The sequence below is a fragment of the Leptodactylus fuscus genome, chromosome 6 (genome assembly GCF_031893055.1).
Source record: "Leptodactylus fuscus isolate aLepFus1 chromosome 6, aLepFus1.hap2, whole genome shotgun sequence".
Lineage (NCBI taxonomy): Eukaryota > Metazoa > Chordata > Amphibia > Anura > Leptodactylidae > Leptodactylus > Leptodactylus fuscus.
In genome coordinates, this window is record NC_134270.1 from 165,787,521 (window position 1) to 165,801,103 (window position 13,583).

A 13,583-nucleotide genomic window follows, 5' to 3' on the forward strand; every position below is an offset into this window, starting at 1 on the left:
CTCTATAACCGAATAAAATTAATCCCAGTCAACTATGTTGCAACCAAGTAAACCAAGGTCAATCACCCTAGTTAGTCGTTTCTTATTTGATCCAACCCGTCAGTCTGTTAAACCATTGGCCATAACCTTTGCCAAGTATGAAAATAAAAGACCACCCATCAGACCATGGCCTACTCATTTCTCAAGTCCAACCACCCAGTTCCTTCAACCAACTCAAGACGAGTTAAGGCTTCATCGAGTGCCGAGCTGGGCCTCGGCAGAAGTAGTTGACTTGATGCAATTATTGTCTTATTTTGTAGCCTTCTCGGCTACACAAGGCAAAGTTCTCATACAAACAAAGTCCTTGAAGAAGGTTAACTAAAGATGACTAATAATCTAGAAGATATCAAACCTTATTTAGAGTAACACTATAATACTACTAAAGTATCCTTAGCTCCATAGGTAAAGTGTATGTGTGCTTTCCGATACACGATACGATGATGGCCGCGGCCGGACGGGTAATCAAACACCTGAGTTCTTTGTAACTAATTTAGTAACATTGTAGCAGCTCATGAAGTGACATCTCATCATGGCATAATAGGGTTAATAGCTATGGAGGGCTCTCATTGCCCTCACTAAAAGTCCTTCAGATGCTGCAAATAAAAAAACAAAATGGTCGTCTTGCACCAGACGTTCAGTCCAGAATTGTCCTTTCTTGTTCCTTCTTGATCTGTCTTCATTGCATCTCAAGGATCCCAGTGTCTTCTGATTTGGTCTGAATTTTTGGGAAGCAAAGCAAAAAAACTTTTAAAGATATCATGGGTCAACAGTTAAGGAGTAAACTAACCCATTGGGGGATTCTAGTACACTGCTTGATGCCGAATCTTTACCACGTAAGGGACAAGGTACCCATACCCATTAGGCCAACCCACTGATTTTGACAAGACCAGTCAACCATCTTCTGTGTTTAGGGTCATCTGACTCTCTTACATTCTCAGTTGAGCCAGTTGTGTATGGTGGCATCTGGGGGAACATCAAGGGGCATCTTGACCCGATGAGTTCTGACAACTATTGAAGGTGTATGGACAACTTTAGTTGATGTACAAATGCCTGCCAAAAGGCAACAAACTGCATTGTCTATTGAAATGGGCCTGTGATGTTCTTCCCCAAACAATCAAGTTCCCTTCTCGAATGGTGGTCTATAGTTGGCTCAACAACTGATCATAATTGGTAAGAACCCACAAATAGTCTTTGGCATAAACTCAGAAGTATAATGAAAGACCTTTTTGTCTTTTTTGCCATCGTTATTCCAAAAAATTCAATATCTATAGACAATTTAGATTTTGTATAACCCCGCCACCCCCTTTATGGCCAACATCTTTTTTCACCCAATTTTCTGACCTTCATGGCTCTGTAAATCCAGTTTTGGTATTGATCCACCTTGGCATAGACTCCAGGCTTGTTTGGCATTGCACAGCCTATTCCCCAACTGACAATTCCGCACAGGCGCCATCTTGACGTACGGGAGATCGTGTCTTCACAAACAAATGGGCCTCCGCTGTCTCCCTATGTACAACATATACATGATATTAAGGGTAGTCTGTCACCAGAACCCTGAGTATAAACCTAGCCCCTCTGATGGATGGGATAGAGTCACCTCAATAACAGAATGTTTTGCCCTTGTGAATTGGTGCCACTATTGTTGAGATATTGTTGTTTTTGTCATTGTCTTTGGAGCAATGAGAGTGTTGTTTACTTGTTTGGAGCAATGCCAATGCCTTCATTGCTCCAAAGAGCTCATTTAGGGTCACTGAATCAATCTATCTTTGGGGCTAGGCTGATAGGATGGGTTCTGGTGACAAAGAAACACAACGGGAAGAGAAACAATATAGATATATCCATTTCATATAAAGGTACTTATTTTGAAAGCCTGATAAAAATGGAGAGGGAGGAGGGGGATGAGGCTGCAGTTAAGAGGAAATTGATTGAGTCAGGGCACACAGCAGAGCTGTCCACTCGCACAAGTTTTGGCTTGACTACATATAATACACACTTCGATTGACTACTCTAATACAGAGCGTAATAGAAGAGGATCACCTACCTGACAAGCATCAATCCCGCCATCAGAGTACCCAGCGCAGAACATCTTCCCAGTGATCTGGTTGTTATAATACTCTGGCTGATTACAGACAGCACTGCCTATTATGGGCACCGACGCCTCCTGCAGGATGTCCGACTGTTGACCTGAATATAAGGATGTAGTATCAATAATACAACCAGTAGACAAATTTCCAACTTAAAGGGAGTCTACCACCCCTCGTTGAGCCGGAAACGATTGTGAGATTCACCCATCTCTGGTGGAGAAAGTTGAGTATCCTTGGGGGAAGTGGTAGACTCTAGGGTTGAGATTTCAGGATCAATTTTAAAATCCGATTTCCGATCATTTTCCAGCCGATCCCGATCGTGATTGTGAAATTTGCTCGATCACTGATCGGGATCCGATCGTTCCCGATCGCTCAACCCTATTAATGATAAATACATGAATAGGGTTGAGCCGATCTTGAGATAATGTCTGACCTCGATCCCGCCGGAAAAGATCGGGATCGGAATTTCAATCGCGATCGTGAAATTTACTCGATCGCCGATCGGAATCCGATCTTTTCCGATCCCGATCGCTGAACCCTAGTAGACTTCCTTTAATATATACTAAAGACTCCCACAGATATCACTCACCATAATACTGAGTATTACCCCATCCGGTAACTGTGCAAATTTTTCCGTCTATCATCTGCTGTCCCAGTGCAGGAAGACAAACTGGCTGAATGTATTCTAGAAAAAGAGAGAGTGTTAAAATACATTAAAATATTGTCACTAGAGATGAGCGAGTAGTGTTCGATCGAGTAGGTGTTCGATCGAATACTATGGTATTCGAGATACTCGTACTTGATTGAACACTACTAGCTGTTCGAAGTTTAATGTTCGATGCAGAACCAGCGTTGTATAGCATTCTGCCAATCAATGCTGGTTCTTCTCTTACCTTTAGAAGTCGTCTCCGTGCAGCGTCCCCGCGGCGTCTTCCGGCTGGAATTCACTCTGCCTAGGCATCCGGCCTAGGCAGAGCCAACTGCGCATGCGCGGGCATGCCCTCGCATGCCCAGTCGGCACTACTCAGGCGTCGGGCCAGGCAGAGCCGACCGCGCATGCGCAGTCGGCTCTGCCTAGGCCCCGATGCCTAGGCAGAGTGAATTCCAGCCGGAAGAAGACGCGGGGACACTGCGCCAGGAGAAGACTTCAAGGAGAATCCAGCCCGACCGTCACTCGTGGACTTGGTAAGTATAATTTTATCGAATTTTGTGTACCCTGAAACGAGCATTTCCCCCCCCATAGACTATAATGGGGTTCAAAATCCGTTCGAAGAGTCGAACAGTGTGCGGCTGTTCGAACCGGATTTCGAACCTCGGACATTTTAGTGTTCGCTCATCTCTAATTGTCACCATTCGGAATTTTTAAAGCTTTTATATTAAATTTTTTTTGTACTTTTGTAAATTTGCCCCCATCTAGGCCCCCATCTGCGCCATTGATCAGGACGCGGATAAAAAGTTGTAAGTTGGGTCAAGGTGTTTAGGGCTAGCCCTCGGAGAAAATCTTGAGACACGATTGGCTGAGTATTAGGCATAAGAAGTTTTCTTTAAAAAATAATATACACAATGAGTGTAAAAATAGCAACGACCCAAGAACAAGGCTACATTTTTCGCATGGTGAGAAATTCAGCGCATCGAGAATAATAGGAAACATAATATAGGGCCGAAAAGATTATACGTATTAATCTAATCCCTGGGTTCAACAAACCTAAGAAGAAAGAAGCGATTCTCCTTCTCTGGGATTCGTGACCTTCCTTCTCGAATTTTTTTTTACCTTGAATAAAAAGTTGCCCATACATAATAGACTAAACTTGATGAACATGAATTGGATGAAGATTCTTCTGGTGAAACTTTCACTGAACGTTGACTTTAGCTGACCGATGACACCGCCATCACCCGGAAAGAAGTTGTCCTTGCTTGAAATTTTTCTCCGATAGTTGGATAAAACTTTTTTCATTCTTACAAAAGATCATACGTTTATGATATTTTCTTTTAAGGAATGTTCCGAGAAGGATCGTTCATTCTTTGCTCGGAGTTTGTGACAGTGAACATGTATCAGGGTCAGCAGTTTGTGGACCCATTGTTCATTCTCTTAGGAGCCTCCCCGGTATTCACCCTTTAATCCTTGTACAACGATGTGGATTTTGCTTCAGAGAGACTTCAAGATCTCTACCTCCTGGTATTAGTAGCATCTGACAAAGTAGGTCAAGAGATGCCAGGACGTAGCATCGGGGATCAGGCAGGAGGTCAGGGTAGGCGGTTACGGTTCAGGAGTCAGGTACAAGCAGGTGGTCAGGACAGGTGGCAAGGGATCAAAGGTCAGTTTTAAAGGGGTTCTATCATTAAAATGACATTTTTTGTCCCTAACACGTAGCAATAGCCTATTCGTCTCCTACCTTTAGATGTCTTCTCCACCGTTCGGTATAAATCCCGGTTTTCGTCAGTATGCAAATTAGTTCTCTCGCAGCACTGGGGGTGGTCCCCAGTGCTCAAACAGCACTGGAGGCTTCCCCAGTGCTGCAAGAGAACTCTCCAGCAACACCTCTATCTTCTTTTGGAACGCTCTCTCCCTGTGTCTTCCTCCGTCCTGGGATTCAATCTACTAGGTCTCAGGCAGAGCCAACTGCACATTCCCAGAGGCCACAAGAAAACGGCCGCCGCTTACACAGCTTACTGTGTAAGCGGCCATTTTTCTTGTGGTCGCGGGCTTGCGCAGTCTGCTCTGCCCGAGGCCTAGAAGATTGAAACCCAGGATGGAAGAAAACACAGGGAGAGGCCATTCCAGAAGAAGATAGAGGCGTCGCTGGAAATTTCTCTCGCAGCATTGGGAACGCCCCCAGTGCTGCGAGAGAACTCATTTGCATACCGAAGAAAACCGGGATTTCTACTGAACAGCTAAGACATCTAAAGGTAGGAGAAGGCTACTCCTTAAGGCTATTGCTACGTGTTTGGGACAAAAAATGTTATTTTAATGATAGGGTTAGACATGAGCATCAGGTAGGGCAGGAACCAAAAACAGCATCATAGGAATAAGTTGAAGGTCAATACATTGGTCATGACAGGTCCAAAAACAGAGAAGTCTAGTGAACTAGAATCTTGTTCTCAGGCACCAGGCAAAGTACTGATCAGACTTAAATAGGATATAGGTTAACCCTTTAAGTACAAAAATACTAACTGAACTTAAAGATAAGGTCCTCAAACTATTAGTGATCCCCCACTCCAAGAAGAAAATGGTGCTCCTATGGGGTACGGTTCCAAAACCAAAGTCAAGGACAAAAACATCAACAACTTGATCTTTTTTCTCAATAAAAGTAACTCCATGGTGAATAACAAGGCTCCAAAAAACCAGTAGGACATCACCAAAACAGGATGATCGCAGGGATCCCAAAGAGGCAGATACAGAAGATTAAGGTCCCCATGACCAGGTGAAAGAGCACCTAGTATACATTTTTCCAGGAACTTCAGCTACAGATTAGGAACAAGACGTTAACACAGGAACACGGGTTGAAAGGTAATAATCCTCACTGCCAAAAGGATTAGTATTTGTTCCAACGTGTGGGTGAAATATATCTGGTCATGAGATATCTGAGATTCCACCAAATCCAAACCAAAAACATGTTCATCCAACAACGATTAAAGGTGACTGAATTGGTGACAAACAGAACATTGATGGAAATAAAAACTGAGGGCTTAGACCATTGAAAACTTGTGCTCCAGGACTACTATCAGTCAGGACACAGGACAGTATACTATCCCTTGTGCTCCGGGACTACTATCAGTCAGGACACAGGACAGTATACTATCCCTTGTACTCCGGGGCTACTATCAGTCAGGACACACGACAGTATACTATCCCTTTTGCTCCAGGGCTACTATCAGTCAGGACACACGACAGTATACTATCCCTTTTGCTCCAGGACTACTATCAGTCAGGACACAGGACAGTATACTATCCCTTGTGCTCCGGGGCTACTATCAGTCAGGACACAGGACAATATACTATTCCTTGTGCTCCGGGGCTACTATCAGTCAGGACACAGGACAGTATACTATCCCTTGTGCTCCGGGACTACTATCAGTCAGGACACAGGACAGTATACTATCCCTTGTGCTCCGGGACTACTATCAGTCAGGACACAGGACAGTATACTATCCCTTGTGCTCCGGGGCTACTATCAGTCAGGACACAGGACAGTATACTATCCCTTGTGCTCCGGGACTACTATCAGTCAGGACACAGGACAGTATACTATCCCTTGTGCTCCGGGGCTACTATCAGTCAGGACACAGGACAGTATTCTATCCCTTGTGCTCCGGGGCTACTATCAGTCAGGACACAGGACAGTATACTATCCCTTGTGCTCCGGGGCTACTATCAGTCAGGACACAGGACAGTATTCTATCCCTTGTGCTCCAGGGCTACTATCAGTCAGGACACAGGACAGTATACTATCCCTTGTGCTCCGGGGCTACTATCAGTCAGGACACAGGACAGTATACTATCCCTTGTGCTCCAGGGCTACTATCAGTCAGGACACAGGACAGTATACTATCCCTTGTGCTCCGGGACTACTATAAGTCAGGAGACAGGACACTCTACTATTAGGGTTGAGCGATCAGGATCAGGAAAGATCGGATTCTGATCGGTGATCGAGCAAATTTCACGATCGGGATCGGCTATAAAATGATCGAAAATCAGATTTTAAAAATGATCCTGAAATCTCAAGATCGGCTCAACCCTACTCCATCCTACTCTGCAACAAAAGAAGCTGCGCTTCCGCTCTGCGGGGCTCAGTCTTAATTGATGGTCATTTTTCCACCAGTTGACTGCGTTGAGGACCATTGAGTGCCCTCATACATACATTTGTTCCTGGGCTAGAAGGAAGATACCTTCATATTTGTGGATAAGAACCAGAGATAAGAACCAGAGGTGACAATCCAAAATCTTATCACTGTACACATCCATAGGTGATATTTTTGTCCAATGGCAAGGGATTTTTACCTGATAGATCGAAGGGGCTGAGCAGATGCACCAGGGCTATGTCATTGCTGTTTTCTTCACTGTCCGTGTATATAAAGGGTAGGTATCCAGCATGATAAATAACGCTCTTCACATTTTTTGTAGATCCTCGTTGCGAGACATGCGATACACCACCAGCAAACACGGTCCATTGATTCACCGCACGGTTTCTCCTGAGGATACAACAACGGTGAAACAATGATTTTTGGAATCGGGTGTAGATGGCCGATTCCTCATTGTAGACTATTTACTTACTACTTACTCTGGAAAGCAGTGTGCCGCAGTGAGGACCCACTCACTGGATATTAGAGAGCCACCGCAGAGATGGGAACCATCATATTTCAAGCTGACCTGCCATGGCCACTGACCCAGGGCGGCATCTTGTCCCCCCACAATTCTATCCACGGCCATCTTCCTCCGTCCACAATCTATAGAGCCAGACAAAAGAGACGGTCACAGAAGTCACACGTGAGAATGTTCCTCTCATTATCTCAGACCCAAAGATCTCCCTAGAAGGTTATAACTATTTCATGGAATACGTTTGTCAGATATATAGACTACGTCTTGGTTGGTTTACTTAGTGCCACAATTTTGGTGCAACTTTTGGCATCTTAAACCACTCCCTATTCCCAATCCCTTTTTTGTGTGCCATGTCCCTTCTTCCAACGTTGACATGAAATATACCCATGTTACATAGAGGAACTGAGAGATTTGCCCACTTCCCTGAGCTTCCTGAAGGACACCTTTTGAGGAACCTCTTGAACATTTCTGGACAATTTGCACGTATGCTTAAAATACTTAAGTGGTAAGGCAAGCACCATCGTTTTTTAGGTACAAATAGCACCAGAATCCTGGCTCATTTAGATTAGTCAATCTCCGACCAATGTTCTGATCTTTATCTGGACGTCATCTGGTTAGAGCCAAAACCTCTGTGTACCCAACCTGATATACACAAGTGTCTTATCCTGACATTACCTTGACACTGAACGGAGAGAAACTGACCACTCGGACACTCGCTGTGGAGGAAAACAGAAAACCAGAGTCATTTCCTAGGCATCATATAGTCTGCAGACATTGTAACTGTAACACCAAGAAGGAAAGTCTTGGAGATCTGTAAAACCCAGGATGGATAGACATGTTAATGCACTTACCTTGGCATGACATAAGTGAGGTTATCACTGGTTGTCAGAGGAATGTTTTGCCACCTTGAATTAACATGGGCACGCAAAAGATGGCAGCTCACTTTACAATTGCCAACATCCCAGATTTGCTCGATGGCAGACAAGTCCCGAGATGAACAGACCATAGCATTACGGTTAGCCCACGCAGACTGCTCACCTTAGCACAAGCAACGCTTGGCGTTGTCCTGGGAAAGATTGCCATACCACTGGTTCCCAAGACTAGAGGGGTCTACTGTAGATTATGCCAACTCTACCCAGCTGTGACCTGTGGCCGTTTCATGGCGTAGCTTATGTGGTCTCCACACCAATCTCCAGCTATCATTGTATACGAGACAAAGGTAGGATTCATCGCTGAATTGGATAGACCTCCATTTCCATTTTGCTGTGCACCATGATAGCCTTTGAGACTGGTGCCTAGCTATATCGCTAAGACTCACAAGCACTTACCAGACATTCAGCACATCTTGAAGTCTTTTAGCGCTGTTCAATAGGGATTCCTGGATACAATAATACCCTGATGTGCCATTAGCTCCAGCAATCTCTGCTTGAAGAACCTGGTAGCTCATGGCCCTGAGAAGACAACATAAACAGTGACACAACTGGTGCCAAAATTCTTTATATAATATTGTAACAGGACTATTAATACAATTTATGGGGCCCTATAACAATACCCAAAATAGGAAGACCACCTATGGTGTACATTTTGCCCATAACATCGGGGCACCGTGGCTTTTGGATTTGACCTTTTCTGATTTGGTTAGTACTTTTGTACTTGAGGAAAGGACCATGCTGATATGCTAAGATGAGAAAGCCTTTCATGAGGCACAACATCATTCTCGGCTTTCTAATCAGTATCTATGGCCTTGGCACAAAGTTTCAAAAAAATTTTGAGAAAAACACTACATGAAGAAGCCTGTGGTACCTGATAAAGCCCATGTCTTCACAGCTTAGCATAGCCACCTCTCCATTTGCCAAGGAAGAGCAAACCAGGCGCCATATGTGTTCCCGCTCATCGTACACAATGAGCCGATGATCTGGAGAGTTCACCTGGACTGAAGCATTAAAGAAGAACAATAAACATGACAAAATACCCAAAATTCTCAGTTCTCCTAGGAACCTATCTATAAAACATAGTGTAGAACACTGTCAGGGCTCCTAGGAACCTATCTATAAAACATAATGTAGAATACTCTTAGGACTCCTAGGAACCTATCTATAAAACATAATGTAGAATACTCTTAGGACTCCTAGGAACCTATCTATAAAACATAGTGTAGGACAATGTCAGGGCTCCTAGGAACCTATCTATAAAATATAGTGTAGAACACTGTCAGGGCTCCTAGGAACCTATCTATAATACATAGTGTATAACACTGTCAGGGCTCCTAGGAACCTATCTATAATACATAGTGTATAACACTGTCAGGGCTCCTAGGAACCTATCTATAAAACATAGTGTAGAATACTCTTAGGGCTCCTAGGAACCGATCTATAAAACATAGTGTAGGACACTGTCAGGGCTCCTAGGAACCTATCTATAAAACATAGTGTAGAATACTCTTAGGGCTCCTAGGAACCTATCTATAAAACATAGTGTATAACACTGTCAGGGCTCCTAGGAACCTATCTATAAAACATAGTGTAGAGCACTGTCAGGACTCCTAGGAACCTATCTATAAAACATAGTGTATAACACTGTCAGGGCTCCTAGGAACCTATCTATAAAACATAGTGTAGGACACTGTCAGGACTCCTAGGAACCTATCTATAAAACATAGTGTAGGACACTGTCAGGGCTCCTAGGAACCTATCTATAAAACATAGTGTAGAACACTGTCAGGACTCCTAGGAATCTATTTTTTTCTCTGTAAGGCAAACACAGCCTAAGTTATGTGATTGGGCTCAGTAGTGACATGGACATTCCCAGCATCGTGACATCATAATGCTTGGCATGCCCATGTGACCACTATTGGCCCAATCAGAGGCCTCATCAGTGAAAATGGACCAGAGCTCCCATTCATACCAAATACTTTCCATATATCCCTTGGGAAGATTAATTACCTGCATAGAGATTTGGGGTTTCGTTCCTTAGCACATACGTCACTGTAAAGACAGAACACAACAGTAGGTGAGGCACAGCTCTCATGGGATAGATTCCTTTAAGAGTTTCCATCATTAATCATATGAAGTAAGGCGCCCAGTCTCCCAAAGTCAAAAACCCAAATAACCTAAGTTGGATATAAATCCCTCTGCCGATTGTGCCAACATCAAAAACTAGGGTGGTACAAGTCCCCCAACCATGGGAGCTGAGTACCAGGCTTTTCTGGGCCATAAAATCTATGGATTTTATAGAGTAAAAACTTTAGTACCCATTAGAAGGCCTTTTCTTACCTACGGCCCAAATTGTGACGCCAATTCCAGCCAGTGAGATGAAAATACAGATAATCAGTCCAAAAATCCTCAGGGGGGTCCAGTGACAGACTTTACCCACTGCAGCCAGAAGAACAACAAGACATACAATTATCATATAAAAAATGCAAAAATTTGCAAAGTCCAAAATAGAGAAATCTAGCATAGACGCTGAAAGTGAGCTGGTTCTGTACGTGGTTAGTGTTATGCTATGGCTGGTTTCCTCCTCAAGAAGAGTGAAAATATATAAAAGTACTTTGCTCACCAAGCTACAATAATGTATTTCTACAGCTCCTAACTAGGGTTGAGCCGATCTTGACTTTTCAGGATCGATTTTGAAATCCGATTTCCGATCATTTTTCATTCGAACCCGATCTCGATCCCAATGCAAGTCAATGGGATTTTTTTTACTAATCGGAGATCGGATTTTAAAAACAATCCTATTCACTATACAGCATGGAATCTAACAATTGAACGCTTTAATTGTTAGAATCCACGCTGTGTAGTGATTTTTTAAAATCACTAAGTAGCCTGAGGATGTTTTTTTAATCCTCTGGTTACTTAGTCCCCCCTGGTGTCCACTTACCTGCAGAGATGGCTGGTCCAGTGCCCGGTGTTCTCGTTCTTCTTCGCTTTGCTGCCTCCTACCTCCCAGGTTAGTAGAGTGTGGGCGGGTACTGGGAGGGGAGACGTCACGTCTCACCGCCCTGTACCCACCCACACTCTCCTAAGCCACAAGCCCCGCCTTCTTCCTAGTTCTTTAAACACTAACCTGAGAGGTGGGGGCAGCGAGGAGAAGAAGACCGAGAACACCGGGCACTGGACCAGCCATCTCTGCAGGTAAGTAGCTACTAGAGATGATAGCTAGTCTCCCATTAGAATGAATGAATGTAGCCGGCGCGCAGGGGGTTAAAGGGGCTCTATCAGCAAAATCATGCTGATAGAGCCCCACATATGCGTGCATAGCCTTTAAAAAGGCTATTCAGGCACCGTAAAACTTATATTAAACTACCCCCCCCCCCCCCCCCCGTTTTAAAATAATAACCTAAAAAAGAATGTGATCTACTTACGGATCGTGCACGGGGGGCAGGCATTCAGGGTGTGTCTTCAGCTTCTTCCACGCCTCTTCTTCCTCCGATGTCCTCCGGTCCCGTCTTCCTCCAGCGCTCGCGAACGTACAGTGATAGCCTGGGCACATGCGCAGCAGCTGTAGTAGAAGCCGCGTGCTACTGCGCATGCGCCCAGGCCGTTTTTTTTATATCAGTATCCGCGAGCGCCAGGGGCGGGGGGTAGTTTAATACAACTTTTACGGTGCCTGAATAGCCTTTTTAAAGGCTATGCACGCATATGTGGGGCTCTATCAGCATGATTTTGCTGATAGAGCCCCTTTAAGGCTGTGTGCCGGCTGCTTCCATTCATTCCTATTGATCCGCAGCGGAGCCTTCACACTGAGTATACGCTCCACTCAGAATGAGCGGAGCGTATACTCAGTGTGAAGGCTAACATTCTTAGCTTTTCCCACAATGCTTGGCCAGTAGCCAAGCATTGTGGGAAATAATCACCGATCTCGATCCCACCCAAAAAGATCGTGTTTGGAATTCCGATCTTTTCCGAGCACTCAACCCTACTCCTAACACATAATCTTTACAGCATGCTGTAAAGCAAGATGACTTTCTTAAGAATGTAGGGCACTGTAGTGACATCTAGTGGTCAATATGATAGCTGCAACTAGAAAAAACAAACATCACATTGACTACTAGAACTCTTTACAGTGCATGTCATTCTTAAAAGAGCCATCTTGCTTTACAACATGTTGTAAAGAGTATAAGAGATCAGTGAACTGGTATGGAATGAACTGGACATGACCCAAATTTTCCACAATTTTGGGGGTTCGTCACCTGCAAATTGAGAGTGGAGGTCCAAAGGTGATGAGTAAACAAAATAAACTCTTACACTCATCTTCACTCATCTCGGCTGAGCATCCTTGAGGCATCCAGAACTCCCTCAGGGTCTCCTTTTAGCCTCCTCCAACATCCTTGTTGTCAACACGAGCCCTGGAATCCCCCTAAGGCACAATCACAGGCCTCAGTGGTGACTTCAAGGCATGTGAGCCCAGGGAATGTGACCCAAGGAGGTCGAAAGAGGACCCTGAGGGAGTGCTGGATGCTGCAAGGATTCCTGGGTAAGGTGAGTATAAGAGTTTCTGCATCTTTGTTGGGCCTCCACTTATTCTGAAGAATAACAACTAGAACCAACAAAATTTATTTCTCAACCTCAACCCCACCAACGATAGAACTACAGCTCCTAACATATAATCTTTACAGCATGCTGTAAAGCAAGATGACTTTCTTAGGAATGGAATATACTGTACTGACACCTAGTGGTCAATATGGTAACTGCAAATAGAAATAAAAAATTAATTTCACTCACCGTCTTTCTGTACCATTTCTGAGGAAGGGTCAGGTAAGATCACAAGAATGTAGAATACGCCCTTCAGTGAGTCCAGATGCCCTGAAACTAACACATGAGTTAGCAATGTTACGGCCGTCCACCTGCAGACCGTTTATAATAGACTCTTTGTTTTCTGTCCAGCACAAATTAATGACATAGTCCTCGGGTTATTCGTCCTCCAGACACAAATTAACCACAAAAGGCCAAGAGTGAGACAGCCAAAGTAATACACAAAGGAATGACTTTTCTGTAAGCTACCTCCAGTTTCTATGATATAAAGATACAAAAACCTCTTTTCCAGCAGAGGTTATCTCGGCTCAACCCTAAAAGTGACTTTTCCCATAGAGAAGCATTGACTAGGGTTGAGCGATCGGGATCGGAAAAGATCGGATTCCGATCGGT

The 13,583-nt window shown here is 44.2% G+C and overlaps 1 protein-coding gene across 1 annotated transcript; it reads right to left on the reverse strand.

Annotated features, from left to right (window-relative positions):
• Positions 1-715: 715 nt before the first annotated feature.
• HPN (hepsin) lies at positions 716-13,176 on the reverse strand. Its single transcript, XM_075278868.1, has 12 exons — positions 13,161-13,176; positions 10,713-10,811; positions 10,383-10,424; positions 9,244-9,373; positions 8,769-8,891; positions 8,116-8,156; positions 7,403-7,568; positions 7,123-7,313; positions 2,713-2,808; positions 2,081-2,223; positions 1,381-1,545; positions 716-754 (listed from the first exon to the last, which is right to left on the reverse strand). Exons 1-12 carry the CDS (start codon positions 13,174-13,176, stop codon positions 716-718), a joined length of 1,251 nt encoding a protein of 416 aa, XP_075134969.1.
• Positions 13,177-13,583: the final 407 nt, after the last annotated feature.